Source organism: Ostrinia nubilalis, chromosome 16, assembly GCF_963855985.1.
Source record: "Ostrinia nubilalis chromosome 16, ilOstNubi1.1, whole genome shotgun sequence".
Taxonomy (NCBI): Eukaryota; Metazoa; Arthropoda; class Insecta; order Lepidoptera; family Crambidae; genus Ostrinia; species Ostrinia nubilalis.
The window spans coordinates 12,174,415-12,196,488 of NC_087103.1; the positions used below are offsets into that span (position 1 = coordinate 12,174,415).

The window sequence follows — 22,074 nt, forward strand, 5'->3', positions numbered from 1 at the left end:
TAAATCAGGTTACCTATAATAATATTTTTTCGTTAATTTATGAAAATATCAAATTAGCCCGTAATCCTGAATCCTGATACATAAAGTTAGCCTATTAATTTAACACAGGTACGACTGTACTCAGTGTTGCACTATCAAATGCAATTGACGCGTCTCTATGCCAGGGTTTTTATGTTCCTGGTCAGGCTATACCTATCACTATAACGTCTACCTTGCAATACGTCTACGTGGCAATTTTCCATCGTCAATGGGTAGCAGTTCTGGCGACAGATTGGTGCAATGGTGTCATGGAGCACCTGGTTTTGTCACCCTTCAACGGCCAAGTCACACAACATTAACTATAATAATAAAGAAATTGCAGTAAGGAACCATAGACTTGGCACGACTTTGTCTAGATTTCATTACTTTTTAGAGATAAACAAGCAGCTCCATCGAGACTTGGCTAGTTTTTTACAGAATGTTTTTGGTGGGATTTCACTTCTTTTTGTAGAAAGTGGCAAAATTATTTAACGTCGTCGTTTTATTGACATTTTTTTACGATATTTAACACAAATAAACTCAACGACCTTTAGAATGGACAACGAAGCAGAATTGTTTTAATAACATAACCTTAGTGAACCTTACAATATAATAAACGAAATCAACTAAATGCAAATTAGTCAAATTACACAACATTCAACTTCATCGACGGGGGGCTCTAGAAAGGAAAAGATCTGGACACCGCTTGCTAGTGCTAGCGCCATCTAGCGGTGAGCTATACAGGCGAACACCACGGTGCCGGAGTAGTATTGAAAATGAATGTGGTGTTACTCCAGATCTTCGATTTTCCTAGTTTTTATAGTTTTCCCTTTATGTGGCCATTAAACCCTAACTCTGTACCAAATTTCAGCTCTCTGAGTTTATGGGAAGTACTAGTTCTATTTTGATGATCATCAGTGAGTGAGTGAGTGTCGTAAATGCGAAACTTTGCTTTCGCTTAACTTCGGAACTAAATGACCTACAGACTTGAAATTTTGGATTTTAAGTATGTGATTATAGCTTACTAGATGACGAAAATTTCTGCGTTCTGGTCTTATCCAGAGGTTCTCAAATAGAGGCCTGAAAATGCGGCGAAATGGTTCCAGTAAAGGATGGTACGGCAGTGTTTGCTTCGCGCTCGACTTGGCGGGGGCACTGCCGTGCCCCCAGATAGATTACAAATAGGATTATATGAACCTGCAGACATTAGCACATTACGCTTTTTAGTGGATAGGTAACTCTTATTTATTTAGCTTGCTGAAAATGTAAAATTATCTCAAACTGATATAAAACTTGAGATATATCTCGATAGGCCTATGTAAACCTCAAATTAAACCTACCAGAGATTTCTGACCCACCAAATAGTTTTCACGAGTTTACATTACTCCCATAGCACTATAACCGTTATTCGTAACGCGGTTTGCATTGCAATGTCACTATTTGCCTTCATAGTTTCATTCTGTTAAAAGTCAGTGTAAAAATTGCCTATTTTATTTTTGTACCAGGGAAATCTAGGAACGACATCGCACAGTCTTTTATTTTGCCTTAGAAGCGAACATCCCTGTTTTATTAATTCAATCGTTAGATATTACTATTATGTATAAAATTGATAAAGGAACTAGTAGTTGTATTTGCTTAGTTTCGAAGAAATATACGATATTGTGATTTTATAAAAAAAAAAAACAGTTTTAGAAGCATATTTTCCAAAAAAATTACATTAAGTCAGAATTTTGTAAATAAATTTACCTATCACTATAACGTCTACCTTTATGCAAAAATAAATGGTTATTGCTGCAGTAATTTAGGAATTATTTAATAATTTATGATTTTCAGAAAACATTTTTTTCTCCGTTGTCCTAGAAAATTGGCAGCTATATTTACTTTATATTGATGCATGATATAATTATCTATAATACCTGAAAATATTACTTGCCTATCCCGTGGGAGTTCGATGATACGACTAGAAAAATTTGTCAAAAGTAATATTGACTAAGGCCATCGGTCAAAACCACTATTAACTGAAATTTGCAGTCAAAAGTGATTTGATCGATTATGAGTTTTGACTGCAACATATATATCGATGTTTCGAAAACGATAGGATATCCAATAAGCCGCCACAGGGCCAACTCTATAATTATCAAACTCGACCAGACAAATTAATAATGGTAAAAGCAATGAATTTCAATAGTTATCTAACAAAGGCATTAAAACCGTATTGTTACTGACGGCATTTAAAAAACTAAAAAATATTCAGATGACAACCCTATTTACATATAAATTTTCTAAACTCATAGAAATTAAAATATCTTCGAACTTCCACGGGATAGGCAAGTAATATTTTCAGGTATTATAGATAATTATATCATGCATCAATATAAAGTAAATATAGCTGCCAATTTTCTAGGACAACGGAGAAAAAAATGTTTTCTGAAAATCATAAATTATTAAATAATTCCTAAATTACTGCAGCAATAACCATTTATTTTTGCATAAAGGTAGACGTTATAGTGATAGGTAAATTTATTTACAAAATTCTGACTTAATGTAATTTTTTTGGAAAATATGCTTCTAAAACTGTTTTTTTTTTTTATAAAATCACAATATCGTATATTTCTTCGAAACTAAGCAAATACAACTACTAGTTCCTTTATCAATTTTATACATAATAGTAATATCTAACGATTGAATTAATAAAACAGGGATGTTCGCTTCTAAGGCAAAATAAAAGACTGTGCGATGTCGTTCCTAGATTTCCCTGGTACAAAAATAAAATAGGCAATTTTTACACTGACTTTTAACAGAATGAAACTATGAAGGCAAATAGTGACATTGCAATGCAAACCGCGTTACGAATAACGGTTATAGTGCTATGGGAGTAATGTAAACTCGTGAAAACTATTTGGTGGGTCAGAAATCTCTGGTAGGTTTAATTTGAGGTTTACATAGGCCTATCGAGATATATCTCAAGTTTTATATCAGTTTGAGATAATTTTACATTTTCAGCAAGCTAAAATTAAATAGAGTTACCTTATCCACCAAAAAGTCTAATGTGCTAATGTCTGCAGGTTCACATACTAAATCCTATCTGTAATCTATTGCCTTTACAGATGGAATATTTTAAAAGAAAAGTAATAGGAGTAACTCACATCTTTAGAGCTCTTGGGCGTGGAACGACTTGAAGATGAACCGGATCTAGAAGGCGGCCTCGGTCCATTTTCAGTTCTTTCCCCGCCCTCAGTGCGAACGCTTGGGGAACCCCTCTCTTCCTGCAATAAACATAGAATGGAGTATAATTATTTTACTTGAACTCTCATATAAAAAATCACGAGCGCGGACGCGTTGTCAGTGTGAAGTGCCGCGCGTGTTTTCTATACAAACTGAGGTACTTGCATACAATGATTAAGTCTGTCGCCGGAGCGCGGCACAGTGTGATAACCGCCTTAACACAATCCTAACCTAACAGGCCGCCACCAACCGGCCATTGGAAACCATTGGGGGAGGCCTATGTTCAGCAGTGGACGTCCTATGACTGAAATGATGTTGATGATGAACACAATCCTACAATAGAGACGCGTTTTAGCGCTAAATTGGTACACATTATTTTGGTTTGAATATGGTGTCGATTCCAGAGATTCTTCACTTGGAAGAGTGGATGCGGGCAGCGCAAGACCGTTCGTTATGGAAATTCTTGGGAGAGGCCTTTGTCCAGCAGTGGACGTCATTTGGCTAAAATGAACGAACGAATGGTGTCGATTTCAGAAATATAGTATTTTTATTATATGAGGACAAATTATCTCATTCGTTTAATTAAGAATGAAGACATTGGGCTTCATAAATATAATTACTCTTTTTTGGTTTTGTTTTACATCTAGGTCATCATCTTCAATAATTTCACCATCATTTTACGTAAGCTACTGAAGTATGGTCACAGATCTGGTTACACAATAATGTTCACCAAAACAGCTGCACACACCAGATGGGCATTTTGGTTAATTTTATTTAATCAACTGCAACAAATACTTAATAACTCCATAAAAGACCATGTAAAAGAATATGTACCTATTGTATTTTGATCCGAAATTCAACGTGATGAGGCTTAAATTTCTTTACTGTTATTCTATTACTTTCTTATAAGAAAGAGGATGAGCACATGATTCGCCTGAACATTTAAATATTTTTGACATTATGGAAGCTACGACCTCATTAGTAGTAAAAAATAATCACCAACAATTGTTTTAGCATATTCGTCTGTTGTTTTTGTAGTTGTCTAGGCTACTGCCAGTTTACAACATCCTGAATCGAGAGAGACATATTACGTCCATCGGAGGGCACACAAAGCCATCTATTCGATTGAGCCATGATGCCAGACAAAGCCCGGTCTGTGAGCACGTAGAATTTTGTCAAATGACCCCAAGCTACCCATCCTTATGAATAGAATAGAATAGAATAGAATACCTTTATTCAGCATTAACATTTATGTGCATACATGTACAGAGGTTAAATATTACTAAGCCATGCTGAAAAGGCGCCCGCTCAGCGAAAATCGTGACATGACACACACAAGTCGTCAAGTCACGAAGCTGGTTTTCAGCGGGTACCAACATGGGGGTTATTACGCCAGTTATGCGTCCTTTTGACAGTGACGAAGTTTATCAATAAAATTCGTGTCGGTTCGTAACACTTCCTGGCAAAAAGACGCGCAACAGAGGGCGCTGCTGTTAAAATAAAATATCAATTTATTTACATAAATACAAAACAAAATATAAGGTGTTATTTTTTGTACTGATCATACTTTACCAACGCATCTAATAAAATCATACAAATACAACCCAAGTGTTTTTAAAAAAAAATTCAGGCTAGTTTTCGAGTAAAACGACAAAGAATGTTTCGAAAAAAATAAAAAATAAATCATCCTTTGAGCGCGGTGAGTATTCGTTTGTACGCACTATCGTAGTAGCCGGCCGAGGGCAACGACCTGCCACGTGCCGCGCCGCGTGAGTCGGCCATATTGATATCGCTCGCCTGCCATGCCAGTCGCTCCGCGCCCACAGCCCGCGCCGAGCCGCCGATCGGCATGCGGGAGCGCAACAACATAAATAATCGTCCCAGTCCGTCCAATGCGCCCAAACGTATTGCAGTGTATGTGTGATTTATTACAATGCCGCGCTTGATCAATAACAAAACGCAGGTGAAATTATGTTTCGGGCACACTAACTGGCCGACGAGAAACATTGACGAGTCGAAAACCTTCATTGCTTGTTTGGAGCCGCGCAGCGCTTCAGGGAGCGCAGCCGTATCCTGACTTGACGAGATTCCGTGCGCTTCGAGGACGAAGTTCTGGATTTCAATTTCAATCACCGGCACAGTGCTGGCGGTACCCAGATGCGAGCGCCGCAGACGGCGGCTTTTGCGTAAAAATACGGAATGCCTTATCAAGGAGTTGTTGCCAAAGGGCCACGACCGCGACCTAGTTCTATCGATGGTTATTGCGGAAGTCTACCTAGGTACATACCTACAGTGTGATTTGGACAGATGAGTGCTTGTTTACGCGAAAGGGACTTTTTCCGTAAAAAAGTTAGTGCGCGAATTGTGAATACAACATCTGACGTGGTGTCTAGTGAACAGCAAGCAAGTGTGCAGCCCGAAAGCATTACCTCAATTCGATCGTGGCTAGATTAGACAGTGCAAGACAGTGTTTACGTGAACATTCAACAAAGGCTTGACGTTCAAAATGTATTGTGATTAGTGTAATAATAACCTAGGAACTTTAAATAACAACATTCAAAATAGGTAAATGTGTGAATAAGTAAAATCAATGAATCTAAAGTGTGATGGCAAATCATAATTTAGGAATTAAAACCAGGAAAATTGATCAGTGAGTTTTATTTACTTTACAACACCTATTCATATTCAATATTAGGGTGCATTTCCACTGAAGCGAAGCGAAGTAGTAATAGGTATGTACCTATCAATTTTTTATTACGTCTCTAAATAAATTGCGTAGGCATTACGAAACCGTAGATATTGAATTCCAATTTCTATCCTTTTTTAAATTTCTAGTTTAACGCGGATGATTCGCCTCGGTTCGTTGGAAAAGTCCCCCGCTATTACACTAATGAAAATACACTTATTTACCTACTTATGTAGCTAGATTTTGTTTCTCCCAGCGCGTAGTACCTATTAACATGACGTAACATCGTACATACTCACGAGTGATAATTTTTGGTAACGTAGGTTTAGTGTAATCTAACCTTTATGTGTGTGAACGTTGAATGAATGCGCGCGGCCATTGTTCGTACTCGTATGAATGAAATGAGTAAAGAAAGAGAGAGAGGCAGTGAGTGAAGACAGGATGGTTGTAAAAATAATATCTTTTTTTTGTTAGGAAAAGTAAAAACAAAAACTAGCCTGAATTTTTTTTTAAAAACACTTGGGTTGTATTTGTATGATTTTATTAGATGCGTTGGTAAAGTATGATCAGTACAAAAAATAACACCTTATATAAAAAAAAAAGGTAGACCTAAAATATTACATTTACAAAATATTTATAAAGATAAACTCCACAATTGTTCCAAGTGCACTAAACAAAATAACGATTATCGCTCGCGCGTAATTATATTGCTGTCGCGACTGTGCGACGGGCGCCCGCAGTGAGTGTGCGAGCGCGACAGCGCACAGTGATTCGAGTAGAACAAGCTAGCTGGACAATATTATTTTTTTACTTTAATGGGTTTAATACACGCAATACTTACTTTTTTGTGTAATTTAAGATTAATTAGGCTTGTTATTATAATTATTATAGGTAGGTTTGAAAAAAAATTTTTTTTGGTAATAAAATATTCATTTCCTAAAATCAAGAGAAACAGACTAAAAAGGAAAGAAGAAACTAACTTTACAGTATAATAATAATTGGTCTTATGATGTATTAGGTGTTAAAGTATGAAATTCCCGTTTTTTATGGAGAATTTAATGAAAATCAATTTTTCGATATAAACATTTTTGCGATTTATATGGAACAAAGAATCTTCAGTTTTTTTTTAATTTAGTGGGTAGACTGGGACAACATTAATGACTTGCCAAGTTGCTGTGGCTAGCAGACATTTGCGCTGCAGCTTCAGCAGCCAATATCAGTTCTCAAGTACTTCTTGAGGAAATGAGGTCTAAAAGTCTTCTTCTTTTCGTCTTTTTGCTGGACTCGTCGAACTCCTTGAGTGGTCGTCCAGGTGTAGAATCTTTCGACGTGGAAGACTGAACTTTATGAACAGAAACATGTAACACTATGGCTCCGGGAATCCACTCAGTTTTGTTTTTCATGAAGCGTTCCCTGTTTTGCCGTATTTCGTCCATTGAAATGAAATTGAAATGCGACTGATGCTATTCTTCAACTCTCTCAGCGAATTTTCGTGATCCCAATACATCACATTTTGAGAATATAAATTAAAAATCATGCTATTCTGGTCACTTTTTCAATGTTTTAATCATTAATCAAAAAATTTGATTTTTTATTAATCTGAAAAAATAAAATTGTTGTGCAAAAGTGTGCAAACTGAAACTGGTATATTTGAATACTAGAGGGTTACAGCTACAATATATATAAATTCCAGACTGGGGTCAAGTGGGGGCATACAACTTCTAGTCTTCCAAACATAAAATTTTGAGAAAAATATAAAGGTCAACATTTCGCCATACTTTTTAAAACTGTGTGCATTATTATGCACCTTATTGTACAGAAAATAAAAAGTACTTACCCTTATCTTCAAAATCCATCACACAAATATTTGGTCACCATAGTAAAAAATAATGTCAGGTGTTGTCGAAAGTCGAGCAAAATTAGGAATTAAAAATTACACTATCCTCATATCCTCACTTACCATGTTAATTACTCACGACTAGGTAATTAACAAAGTAAAAAATTGTGGAATCCTTAATGTCTGGGATGTTGTTTATCGTTTTTTATAAACGATAATCAGAAATTCAACAATGACTTTTGTCCAGCTAGCTTGTTCTACACGAATCACAGTGCAGCGACATAATTACGCGCGATTATACGTGCTCACAGACCAGACTATACCTATGGTAACTTTTAGATGCCAAATGTCAGTTATAGGTCGAACAGCAAGAGTTGAGGCGATCAACACAAAGATTCGCAAGAGCGGACTCTGACTGATATACAGTCCTATCAACTTAAGCTGAGAATTGCATTTGTGTGAGTGATCACCAAAAGTACAGTTAGTAAAACACATACAAATAAAATTAATGTTTTATTAAAAGGAAGTCCATAAAACACAATGTGACCAACTGTCCAATTCTCAACCTCATAATGACTGAATCTTATAACTCTTCTACTCCGCTCATTGCATCTTCATCTTCACTCTCGTCTGATGACTCATCAGAGTCAGAGCCTGTGTTAATAATTATTCAATTTGCATAAAATTTCTTTCAATTGGCTGCTTAATGGTTTTCGTACAGGAAATTCACTTACAATACGAGCCATTTCACTAATATTTCGAACACAATCACATAAAATTACACGTCTATCTGCTACCAGTACCGGGGGTGAATGAAGTATGTGAGCGGCAGGGAAGTGACGCGTGGCGGACGCGCCGCGCCTCAGGCCGCTTGCTATAAACTAGTATAAACCGGTTAAAACCATGCGCGGGACGCGCCGCGCCTCAAGCCGATTGCCACTCTACACTATCGGTGTGCACTCACACAAATGCAATTTTCAGCTTAAGTTGAGAGGACTGTACATTAGGGTGTCCCATAATTTTCAAAGTTTTAAATTTGTAACGCATAGGTCTTAGTTTTGTTTGTTTGCCTCTAAAACACTCGGAAATAAATTTTTACTTTATTTGGAGTACGATAACCCGTGCCGACTTGCATCGAAACATGTTGCACGGCAGTAGCGGTGCGTATTCATTTGTTCTCAATTAATCATCACGACCAACTTACCAGCTCTGATGAAAGCCTTAAGGAACTCTTGCCATCCACTTTCCAAAAGGTATATGAGAGTGTTGACAAATTGATTTCCAAAGCAGCCTTGAGCAAGTTTAGTCAACATCTTTGTTACTTCATTTCAGAAGAAATTGCCGTTTTATCACTCTTTGATGATGAAGGTAATGAACAAACACTGTCAATACTGTAGTAAAAGTACAAAGAGAGAGTATGTATGATTCTGGGAAGATATACATTCCATCTGAAGAAGGTATGATTATTTCTATGGTAAATAGGACTAGTACTAATTTTTTTATCATGTTTTTAATGAATTGATAATAATACTGCCTTATTTATTGTTGCTGGAAACCCATTGAGTGATTTAGTGTCTGTCAAGACTATACATTTATTTTTCCCATTGAAAATTGATAAGAATTTTCCCCTGAGACCCATTTCTAAATGAGATGAAGATGTTGCCTATTTAAAAGCAAAAAAGTGCTTTCTTTAAGGGTAGTTAATGATACAGCTGAGAGAGCTATAAAGCTTATGCAAGATTTTCATTGTTTGATCACTGCAAAGGAAGAGAAAAAGCTATTTTTGCTACGCAAAGTGTAGCAAAAATCAGGCCAATATTCAGGAGCATGGAAATCTGTATCCAGAATGTAAAAAAGGGACCCAAGGGGGAAAATATATTGTCTGATATCTTCTTTATATAAATATTTTATAAAATTTAAATATTTTAATTGATTAAGCTACATAACCAAAGGGATAAAACCAGCATTTTTCAAAATCTTCAGAGCTCAGTCGGCACGGGTTAATGTTGACGTAGGAAGATGAAATTTTGTATTTAACTATGTCTGAGTAGTACTAAAAGAAATAGAGGGTATGCATTTCAATATCTAAAAAAAAATTTTTTTCAGCCATTTATGGGACACCCTACTGTACATGTGTTCTGTATTCAAATATTACATCATTTTATGTGTTGCCTCAACTTTCGTTGGTCGCCCTATACAGTCCACACCATATAAATAAAGTACAGCAAGAAGTTTATAATTTCTTTTTTCAAACCTCTTTACACAACTCTTACCTCATTGGCCACATCTACTACAAGATCTTGGTCACTTTTTTCCGCGTCGCTGTCCTAAAAAATTTAAGTCGCTGTTTATTATTTACGGTCTACATATAAAAAATAATAAATATAAGCAATCCATGAACTAAAAATGACCTTTATGTAGACAGCTATGGTTTGAAGCAACTCACGGATACACAAGCCAAGTCTTCAAGCGTCAAAAGGTAAGCTGGAGGCTGTTATCAGTCTTAGTTTTAGGTAACCACATTATTAGGTTCAAGTTCATGACATTATATTAAAAGTAAAAGATATTTTGACTTTAAATATAATGTCATGAATCGCTATATTTTGGGATTGTTTTATATGATTCGGATACGATTTTTATATATTTTCTACAAAGTTATCAGTGTAGAATACTCGCTAGCTTCTAGGCCTAGAAGTTGACTTCTAAAGGCCAATGACATAGATAGACCATGAGGTCTATGGCTTACAAATTCAATATTTGAATCTCTTTCGTCCCAATCAAAGCCTACACAGGAAGTCTTTCTTGAATTAGATGGATAAAATCGCCTTTCAGTAGGTAGAAATACGGGTGCGATACGCAACAGAAGAATGTAAAGGTGACGTCTCACCGAGAGCGTCCGTTTGTAACATCGCAAGATTAGACAGAATCGATAGTTTACAACTGTTCTTGCGACAGAAGAGCATAAAACCAAACCATTCCCAATAAGTTTTCAACCAATAACAACCCCCAGCCGCCCGGACCAAACAAAAAACAAAACAAGCAACATGATAAAGGTAAAGCCACATACACTACACAGACTCACATGACTGAGTACCTTCTCCTCCTTCCGTCGCTTGGCGTCCAAAGCCTCCGGTTCGGCTGGCGAGCGCGGCCGGTACTTTTGCTCGCGCTCGTGCGGCGATACTGAACGTCTCTGGAAGGGTAACTATAAATTAAAAGAGATTTTGATGTGTTCATTTGGTTTAATGGAGAAAAAAAATACAAGCAAACTTTGGCTAATTAACTTCGTAGGAGGCTGTTTTTTGCAATTTTCCTGTTAACTATAAATTAAAAGAGATTTTGATGTGTTGATTTGGTTTAATAGAGTAAAAAAAGTACAAGCAAACTTTGGCTAATTAACTTTGTAGGAGGCTGTTTTTTTGCAGTTTTGTTTGTTGTCTTTGGTACATACATTTGTTTTTATAAATAAGGATGTCTATTTTTCAAATTCTATTTGATTTCTGATTAGAAAAATAATGTATGTGTACCTACTTAGTGAATAAAATAAAATAAATAATGAATATTAGGTTGCAAAATCCTACTTGTGTAGTTACAAGTATTTTTTCATAATAAGCCTCCAGAGTTATCGCACACCTATAATTAAATGTTTAATTAAGCTTCAAGCATAAAATAAATTCTCAATGAATTTTCAATGTAATCATTTACAAGAAATCATTTGAGTGGTGTCATTGACACGTTTATTCGCTTAAAATTCTAGAGGGCAATAAGCTCTTACATACTTCACTAAAAATAAATTATTTGAAATTCGTGCTTTCCAAAAACACAACAGTCAAATCGAACCTTCTCTTTTGAAGTCGGTTAAAAAGACACTCACTTGTTGCATAGCCCTGGACGCCGCGTGCCTGTCATCCTCGCGAGGCGGCGGTTGCCCCGGCAACAAGGGGGGCGGGGCCGGCCCCCCTGGCAAGACTGGGGGCTTGATGTCGGCCGGGGGAGGGAGTTCCACCTGGGAACAAAACGCAATTTGAATTCTAGTGCTCTTACTACAGCCTGGTCCGTGAGCACGTAGAATTTTGTCCAATGACCCCAAGCTACCCATCCTTATCGCTCGCGCGTAATTATATTGCTGTCGCGACTGTGCGACGGGCGCCCGCAGTGAGTGTGCGATAAGGATGGGTAGCTTGGGGTCATTGGACAAAATTCTACGTGCTCACGGACCAGGCTTTAGTAAGAGTTATTCCACGTTGAACACAAGTGGGAGAACTTGGGCCGGCGATCTGGTGAAGGTTGCGAGAAGCACTTAGATGCGGGCAGCACAAGATTGGTCGTCGTGGAATCCTTAGGGGAGGCCTTTGTCTAGCTATGAGCGATCTTTGGTTGAATTGCAGCGAACGAACACGTTGAAATCTAAAAAGATGACACACTACCTTAAAAAGGGATTCAGATGTGCGTGTAAATTTTATTGGAAAGAGGAGGGATGCTATTTTCCAACTCGATTTACCTTCAAACATTTTATACGCTTAGGCATGGAAAATGGTGTACCAGAGCTATTCTGTCAGTTCGCTTACTGATCTCTTTACTTTTATCCGGTCCCGTAAAGAAATACTGAGCATAAATGCCTTTATAGCACGCTATGTAACTTGAATTTCCATCTTTAGGCATCTTAATGCCAAGCTAATTGTCTTAAGCTTAATGTCAGCACTAAGAAGATAAGTAAGATACTAAGGTATCTTGGCTGACATGTCTCACCATAATACACAACACTGGGCATAGACTTCTCTGCAGCACGCTATACAACTTTGAACTCTAATCTCTAAGCATGTAACGTGTTTATGAGGTATTTATATTATTATGTATCATGATTCATAAGTAGAGATGGGTAAGTGCTAATAATCCGATTAATAGCAATTGGCTAGTAACGGATTAAAAGCAGTTATTAGCCATTAATAGCCAATAATAGCCGATTTCAGATGGTAACCCTGCTATTAATGTTATACTAATGATTAAACATATTTCTTCATAGTTTACAAATTTAGCACTTGAAATTTGGAAGGGACGTAGCTTAGGTACCGTAGAGGTGCATTAAGAAAGGAATACCCGAAATTCCCACGGGCACGGGAATTAGTGGGAAAATCCTTTGGTATGAAAAATCTAAACCGCTTAAGTTAGACGCTTGAAATTTGGCATGCAGGTACCTTAAGAAACTTAAAGCTTAATTACGACAGGATATTGCAAAATTCCAACGGGGACGGGAATCAGCGGGAAAAAACATTTGTATGAAAAAATCTAAACCGCGTAAGATAGACGCTTGAAATTTGGCATGTGCATGGATCCCGTTTTAGCCCCTATATCTATCTTACGCGGTTTAGATTTTTTCATACATGTGTTTTTTCCCGCTAACTTCCGTTCCCGTGGGAATTTTGCAATATTCTCTTGTAACTAAGCTTTCAGTTTACTAAGGTATCTACATGCCAAATTTCAAGCGTGTAACTTAAGCGGTTTACTTTTTTCATACAAAAGGATTTTCCAGCTAATTCCCAATACCGTGGGAATTTCGGGAATTCCTTGTTGTAACTAAGCTTTCAGTTTACTAATGTACCTACATGCCAAATTTCAAGCGTCTGACTTAAGCGGTTTAGATTTTTCATACAAAAGGATTTTCCCGCTAATTCCCGTTCCCGTGGGAATTTCGGGAATTCCTTGTTGTAACTAAGCTTTAAGTTTACTAATGTACCTACATGCCAAATTTCAAGCGTCTAACTTAAGCGGTTTAGATTTTTCATACAAAAGGATTTTCCCGCTAATTCCCGTTCCCTTGGGAATTTTGGTAATTCCTTTCTTAGTGCACCTCTACGGTATTTAAGCTACGTCCCTTCCAAATTTCAAGTGCCTACGTTTAGCCGTTTAGGCTGTGCGTTGAGTGTCACTAAGTCAGTCAGTTTCTGCTTTTTTATATTTAGATTCTTTTTTAACTACAATGTCTTTTATATATTATATAAATTACATTGATGTTTTTTAATATTTTAGTTCTTTTTTGTTTCTTTGAGTAATATTTGATTTTAATATTGATTTGATTTTAAAGGTGGAAGAAAAAACGTAAGAAACTATTAATAGCAGGGTTACTAGCCAATGGATGGCTAATAATGGCTATTAATAGATAATAATCAGTTATTATCCAAACTAGCTGGCTACAAACCCATCTCTATTCATAAGCAATTGTTGTGCTCAGTAGTGCTCTCCCTGTTTGGGTGTCCACGGAAGACCAGCGTCGTGGCATTATCTACTGAGATGCTACGACACCATGCTGAGTGGATACCTTTTCAGTATCATTGTAATTACCTTCTCATTAAATAATGTTAAGTATTGTGAGTGTATTGTCGATGATACTGAATAAACATTTTTTCTTTCTTTCTTTCTTTCATTATGGTCTCACCTTATGCGCTTGCGGCGGCAAGTGCGGCGGCGGCGGCGGCCCCGCCCCCGGCGCGAAGAGTAACCCGCCCGCCCCTAGCAGACCCGAAGCCCCGCCCACTCCGTGTGACAGGCCCGCCGAAGCATGGATCTGCTGCTACAAAACAACAACTGTGTTACATCCGAGACACAGGAACCATAGTTCTGAGGGCGTAGTGTGAGTTTACGTCAAACGCATTCGTTATCGACTGCGTGAAGATTTTAGTTCTTGAAAGTTTCCGCTAGGGGCGCTGTACAATCAGTCAGACATTTAATGTCACTTTTTTACGCATTCGATATCGAATGCGTTTGACGTAAACTCACACTACACCTCCAGGTATCATCCCTCTAGCACTCGCTATTTTCCCGATTTTTATTTTTCTGTCATGTTGGTGAGGAATAAACTTTAAATCCTACTTCTTTGGACAAAGGCGAAGGATGAGGCCTGTACCTCTAGCAGGAAAAACTTTCGTCTTCGAATACTTTGCGTATTCGACAAAATTCGATACCCAGTAGGCCTAAGATGCGCGCCGCGATAAGCGGTTACCACGTCATTTTATCGATTTTGCCCATACATTTTGACGTCGATAAAAGTTATCATGGCGCGCATCTTAGGCCTACAGCCTTCGAATTAGACGATAACGTGACAATCTCGGTTGTCAAAATTAGTTTCGTGCTACCATTTCACATACTAATTTCACTTTACCCTTTTAACTGGTATAGAGCAAAATATTTTTCATTGGTTTTGAACCTTATGTTACTAAATAAAGTTCAAAATATGGTGGTACAATTCTGCCACTACCAGATTAAGGGTTGTTACGTTCACAGGGGCGCTGTAAATTTTCATATTACATATTCTGATGGCGATTCGAAGTTTTGTTATATTCAAAAACTTTTAAAAACTAATATTGAGCGTGTACCAAGAAGTGTGTGTTAAAATATTTTCTGAGACAGGTCTCTTTTATTTAATATTGATAAAGACTGTGTGTTTAACCCAGCTTGTTTAAACGTAATTTTATATTAATTTAAACATTGTTCACACACAGTGGACTCGTCAACATCATACTTTTAAAATCTTTAGAATGGATATTGTTTTTAAACCAATATCACTGTCAAACATAAATGCAACATTTATTTAAATAACTAGTTCTTAGTTAATGTTAATGTAATTTTCATCAGAAGAGAGCGATACGCTTTTTCTCCACGCAATATTATGTATAACTTTGTTAAAAATCAAGGATTTAGTTCAACATACCAAAGGTATAGAATAACCATAAATCTGGAAAGTTTAGAGTATTTTGTGGAGGCCAATGTCCTACAGAGAACTGAAATAGGCACTTCACAATATTAGACTAAATAATGTTTTTAATTCAGTCAAATGTTTGCACAAAACAAAAATTTTACTGATGGTAAAATCCACTGGGAAATGTAGTATTGTAGAGCGTAAGAACACAGTCGTAATCTCCACAAACAATGTTATTTGGTGTGACAATATTGGCCCAGCGTATTTACACCGTATGGCAATAAAATCTCTTATCTAACTCCAATTAGCGTATTTTAACAACTTAGTTATGTTTGTCATGAGGTATGACATTGAATTATGAATATTTATGTGTTAGTAAAATACTGAAAATGGAATGCCCACTTATTATGTATTGAAATATGTATGGTAGGTATGATTTTCATTATAGAACGATGCCCATGTAAGATACCAAATATTGTTAATATGAATTATAACACAATAATGAAATTAAAAAGTTTCCATTTATCAAAACTTAAAAACGTGTTTCAACTATTATTGCATCACTTGACACTTGATTTACAATGATTTATTATTATCTACATATAATTATATTATAATAACAATTGCCAGTTTGTTCAGCAACCGTTAAAATCTACTATTAGACACGGAAAGTAAATAATGAGCAAATTAAAATGTATAAAACATAAACATGAATGCTTTGATACAGTGTATAATGAAGTGCAAAATTACTTAACACAAAGTGGATTGTATGAGCGATTTATACTTATGTAGCATCAAACATATTATATTAATTCATAACAATAGGGATGATGACTGGGTAATAAAATCGAAATTCTATTTAGTCCGTCAGACAGATAATAAAACATTTTTGGACACATATTTTTGAATTTTCTTCATAATCGAATATTTACAATATTATATTGAGTTGAAATGTCGCGTGACGTCACTTTTGAGTAAAAAATCGACTCAAGCGTGACGTAACGCGCCATTTCAACTTGATGTAGCACTGTTATTATTTAATTATGAAAAAAAATAAAAAATATGAGTAATATTTTCTAATTATCTATCTGATGGACAAATAATTGAAATTTTGTCATCTAGCCTATTTTGAGAATAATAACAAGCATAATACCTCAAGTAGTACGAGTTAAGAGGCTAAACTAAGTGAACAATGCTACGGTGCTTGCAAACAATGATATGTGAAGTTAGAAAAATAATAAAACAGTTCCATTGAATAGTATTTTCGACTAAATCGCTGTTACCTTTTGCATTTTCATTTATGAAACTAACATTACAAATTCACTGGTGCATTGCTTTGATTAGCAAGTGAACATTAAATTAAACATGTATTTGAAAATATGGAGAAATATTTTAAAGGAAGAATCTTGTCCATATCCAAGTCATCACAATTATGTATTTTCTAACAATAATGAAACGAAAACATTTATGTTTTTTTTCTAACAATAATGTAATGTACATAACGTGCGTAAGTTGTTATCTATGTACGTAAAACATTCAATAAATAAAGAATAAACATTTAGCATTATTGTTAAGAATTGTGTAGTTATGTACTTGTATTTAAGAATAGTCTTTTAAGCAAGAATGCTTTGTTATATCAAACAATACACATATTCTAACTAAAAGCAAATAACAAATAATAAACTAAAGAAAATGCAAAAGATTTCGTTAATGGCAATACCAATTACACCTGTTGGATGATAACAAAATATATGGCAACATAATGATAATAATGTTAATCACAACAAACATAAACCAAACACTAGTGCGTGACTTACAAGGAGTTGCTGGAGGCCTTGTTGCTGTTGCTGCTGCGGAATATTAATAATGCTATTAATTTCAGCATTATATTCACTTTCCATCTGTGCTTAGTAATATTTTTAACTCTTATGTTGCATTTTTACTATAAAATTATCATTCTCACGGGATTTTGCAACCAAAACTTTTATAACGGTAAACAGATATTTACCATCCCGATGTTTCAACTTGGTTGCATGACATGGTCGAGGGCAGACTTATGCTTAATAATTCTGAGCATTCATCTAACCTTTTTGATGCAAATTAATGCTACTTCTTGTTCGTTACCTCATTGAATGCCGCTGCTTTTTTTAATGAAAATGTTAAAATACATAGCAGTAAATGGGTAGGTATAGTTTGTGCAGATATGTTTCTTGTTATGTCACTGCATGCTAGTTCTAAGCGTACTTCATTTGTTTGTGAATTTTGTGATGTTAATGATACAATACTCAATTGTTTTCATTTATCAAAGATACTTATGCATTTTACTCTAGCATGCTTCATATTTTACTATGGCATGATAACCGCAGTTTTTTTTAATTAATTATGATAATGATGTAAAATGGTAAACTTAATAAAAAAAACATGAAAGTAACTTCAAGTAATGCAAAAATGTCAAATACTATTTGTAAAACAAGTTTTTTAATTCCATTATTTTATTTTAAAATGTTATTACAATCTCTAACAATTATAAAACTAATAGAAACTGCTTAAAACGAAAAAAATAAACATTATCTCCATTACAAGGCTAGCTTTCGATTAGTAACTATGAATGAGTCGTAACGCACATATCTTACCCCAATGATAGCGTTGAGCTCAGACATGGTGACCTGCTTCGCTCTGTCCACCGCTGACGCCACTTGCTGCTGATGTTCTTGCGCAAGGAACGGCAGAACTTGGGCTATTATAGCGTTAAGCCTCTTTGCTATTTCAGTCTGTAAAAAAGTTGTATGTTGAAGATTATTGGGCCCTATGATATTTAAAAGAAACTATTTTTAATTAACATAAGATTTTGACTTAAAATATACAACTAGGTTATTATGAAGTGGTCAGCCTGCCTTCAATTCAAGTGGTTAAAAATTTAGCTAACTCCTATTACTGATCAAAATAATTGGTAAAACTAAACATTTTTAGATTCTGCACTCAATGAACAACACTTATTAGAAAAAATATAGACAGTTATTAATAGCAAAAGCATCTCAAAATTAATAATGAATGAACTGTCAAATTAACATAAATAAATACTAATTAACTTATTGTGAACTTACTAAAGAAACAAGCAAAAAAAATATAGTCATCTAACCTAACAAGAAATTAGCATAAAAGTATGCGTAAACAATTGTTTAACATGGCTTAAATTGTTAGCGTACCTGTTTATGCATTTCCACGTTAAGTCCATACGACATCTCGTAATACTGGAAATTAAGATACTTGGTCAAATAAATGAAATTAGAAAACATCAATAATCTTTTTAATTATTAACTTCTATAGAAGTAAAAGATGTTCTATGCCAAACTTACCATAACATAATGCCTTTGCATTTCTGTTTTCTCACTTGCCAGTTTCTCACATTCTAACTTCAATCTGAAAACAATCACATTATCAGCGAAAAGTAACAACATAAAAGTGACTTTCAACAATTAATTAAGTACTTACCTGTGATATTGGGCTTGTAAAAAGTTAAACTCTTCTTTGATACGTTCTAAAGTGTCGGCTATCGTAAACTTTATGGGCCCAGACGTAGGCTGAGGTCCCTGCAAATGTAAATACAAAAACGAGGCCAATAAGGCAGTTTGTGGTGCAAATAACTCAAAAAGCAATGATCTGAGACACTCAAGTAGTCACTCGGACAATATTCTACAAACAAAACGGCTGGTAAAGTAAGAAAATAACACAAACCCTTACCGCGGCAGCCGGGTGCCGCGTCGGCGCTGGATACATCTCGACGCCTAATTATCGCTGCTACTTCAATACACACAATCAAATAAAATTCTCTTTTGATCCGTTAGCAAACACAATCAGCACCATTTCCTAAAATACTGTCTGCCGCTGCTATAACACACTAAACACCGGGGAGCCCGACTTACGCGCTAATGACAATGATATGCACAAACTTTGCCTCAAAACTTTTGAATTATCGGTCATTATCTCAACATCCACAACTCCTAATTTAGATTACAAACAAGCTTATAAAATTCTGTGTAAAACTCTAATTCAACAATTACTTTGTAAAACAAGCAACAGACAGTTTCGCTAAATTTTAACCATAAATCCACGCCGTAATTTTTGTTCGGCTGTCATGTCATCCATCAACATCATTCATCATTCGGTCATAAGATTGGTATTCTCAGTTAAATTAATGAAAAATAACGCGTTACTGTTATTTGTCTCTGATTTAACTGATGCAATACTTAGTGTAAAGGCTCCTTTATGTTTTTTAGTTACGGCAACACATAAAGCAAACGTCAATATTTTTCTCATCCTTGTCTATGGCGATGGATTAATTTTGTCTGTGGATATTTTAATGGCAGATTTGGCAGGACGTCGTCGCGCTGCAGCTGTTCATTGAGCGAAGAAGGGTGTCGTGTCGGAGTGTTTTGAAATTAATTAACTGGTTGCTTTGATTATTCGTGAAATTGTGTTTTTTCAATGATTATTCTCAGAAGAAAGTGCTGTTCATAACGTGGCATTTTGTTTATTGTGTGTTTTTGCGACTCAAAGAGAACCACCATGGATTTCAAAACAGCCGTATACAACGCTGCTAGAGATGGAAATCTTACACGACTGAAAGTGAGTATTAAAGTCTTTTAAATCGTAAAATATTGCGGCAAGTAATAAAGTCAGTTTCTACTTTTCCTAAATCAAGGTATTCTGTTTTTCCGTTAGACTAACTGTTATGAAAACGGTTACATTTTGCATTTTAGTCAGAATTCACAAAGCAGTAAAAATATACATAACATAAATATCTGCCTTGTGGTACATACTTTAATTTATTAGGTTTTGATAGTGTATTCCAAATTGTATTATTTGAATTTATAAAAAATTTGTAAGTCTATGCTGTCTTACAGGTTTCATTAATGTGCTCAATATATTCGCCGTATCTAACTATCTTTATGAAAAAGTAATTGGTATCCAAGTACAGTTTTCAGGACATTTAATAGGTAAGAAAAAATAAACCATTTTACTAAAAAAATGGTTTATTTTTTCTTGCATCTATAACTTATATTTTCATTGAAAGACTTGCTAATTTCAGAAAAGTATTATTGTATTTAATGATCACAACTTTATTTTATTAATACTATCAAATAATGTAAATGCAAAATAAACAGAAAAATAGTTTATTTTTAACAGACATCATACTAGATGTACGTCTGTTAAATTACCTCTTACTTCACTCTAATGTCATTTTCCCTTCATGAATCTCATAAAATCTGCTGATATTTTTATTAAATTAATTGATAATTGATGTAAATTAAGAAGATATTAGCATTCCCATTTACAGCAAATTTTTGTAAAATTACAATTTGATGTGATGTTGTGCTAATACCTAAACGTTTAGAAATGTTGGCTCAAAGCTTCCATTCTTCACTTATTTCAGCTTCATCTAAGTTGTATGTATGTGATAAATAAAAATATTACTTTAGCTTGAGATTTATGAAAACGATTATAACATTCTTAATTGCCTAGTCAAATTTATTTAATTACTTTGTTGTATAATAGAATATGTATGCAATGTAGATAATCTATTTGGAAATAAACAAAACATAAATTGTTTAAGTTAAGAAACATCTCATAAAGACTAAAATTTCACAATAGCAATTGTCTACAACGCAATAGATGAACAAAGACAAGTATGGCCATATTGCAATGCAAATAAGAGTCAAATTTTGTGCAATCATGTAATTGCGATATCAATATTCTCTTTGTGTCCCTCATTATATACATCTACATATTTATTGGATATTAATGCCGCCTACAAGTTCCGAATTGCATCTGATTAGGTAAGAGACAAAAGGTTACCATTAACATTAATTCCATATAATGTAATTCCAGCTGGCTGATAAAAATGCGAGAATTTATCACACAATGTAACCTTTAGATAATATCAGAGCAGAGAGAACAGCATCTCTTTATCAAAATTATGACTTGATCACTGCACTGTGACTATCGGTTTTTGCTTGAATTATCAGTATCGAAAACATTGCGATTAACATTGATCTTTCGTTTACACGACTGACATCATTCAGCTACTTCACTGCAAATTTATGACCCCCATCAAGATAAGTCGAAATATGCTGAGTTGGCGTGACTTGAGGCATAAATGACGTCGTGACTTGCTACTGGCAAATGTTTCCTGGTATTTAAGTTTCAGCATATTCTCTTGGTTCTGAATATAATACAGCACTGCAGCCAGTGGCGTAGCTAGGTAACCAAGGGCCCTGGGGCAAATAAAAAAATGGGGCCCCACTGCAACCCACAGAAAGAGTTTAGGGGAATTCCCTAGTTATTTGAATTTGTCTATTTATTTTGAAAATGGGAGAAATTTTCAAAGTTCAGTTCAATTGAGTATTTCTGGTAAGGATTCGGGGGCCCCCTGAGCTTGAGGACCCCGGGGCACTGCCCCGCCTAACCCCTTAGTAGCTACACCCCTGACAGTAGCCCTCAGGCCTTGAAAAGAGCATTTATTAGGGTGATAATTCCAGCATTTGGACGCATTACCTGTCTCAATTTTATGACGATTTTGCTGAATATGAATAGAGAAATAATTGCTTTTAAAAG

General features: G+C 35.4%; 1 protein-coding gene across 1 annotated transcript in view; it reads right to left on the reverse strand.

The window, feature by feature from the left end:
* The window catches only part of LOC135079552 (protein groucho-like), a 36,789-nt gene extending 17,206 nt beyond the window's left edge, over positions 1 to 19,583 (reverse strand). Inside the window, exons 1-11 of the mRNA XM_063974203.1 lie at positions 19,201 to 19,583; positions 18,952 to 19,049; positions 18,816 to 18,879; positions 18,666 to 18,710; positions 18,093 to 18,230; positions 17,277 to 17,309; positions 14,200 to 14,334; positions 11,641 to 11,772; positions 10,849 to 10,971; positions 10,040 to 10,093; positions 3,165 to 3,284 (exon numbers count right to left, since the gene is read on the reverse strand). Of these exons, the coding sequence (XP_063830273.1) occupies positions 3,165 to 3,284; positions 10,040 to 10,093; positions 10,849 to 10,971; positions 11,641 to 11,772; positions 14,200 to 14,334; positions 17,277 to 17,309; positions 18,093 to 18,230; positions 18,666 to 18,710; positions 18,816 to 18,879; positions 18,952 to 19,049; positions 19,201 to 19,236 (978 nt within the window). The 5' untranslated portion in view covers positions 19,237 to 19,583. The remainder of the gene's footprint in view (positions 1 to 3,164; positions 3,285 to 10,039; positions 10,094 to 10,848; positions 10,972 to 11,640; positions 11,773 to 14,199; positions 14,335 to 17,276; positions 17,310 to 18,092; positions 18,231 to 18,665; positions 18,711 to 18,815; positions 18,880 to 18,951; positions 19,050 to 19,200) is intronic.
* Positions 19,584 to 22,074: the final 2,491 nt, after the last annotated feature.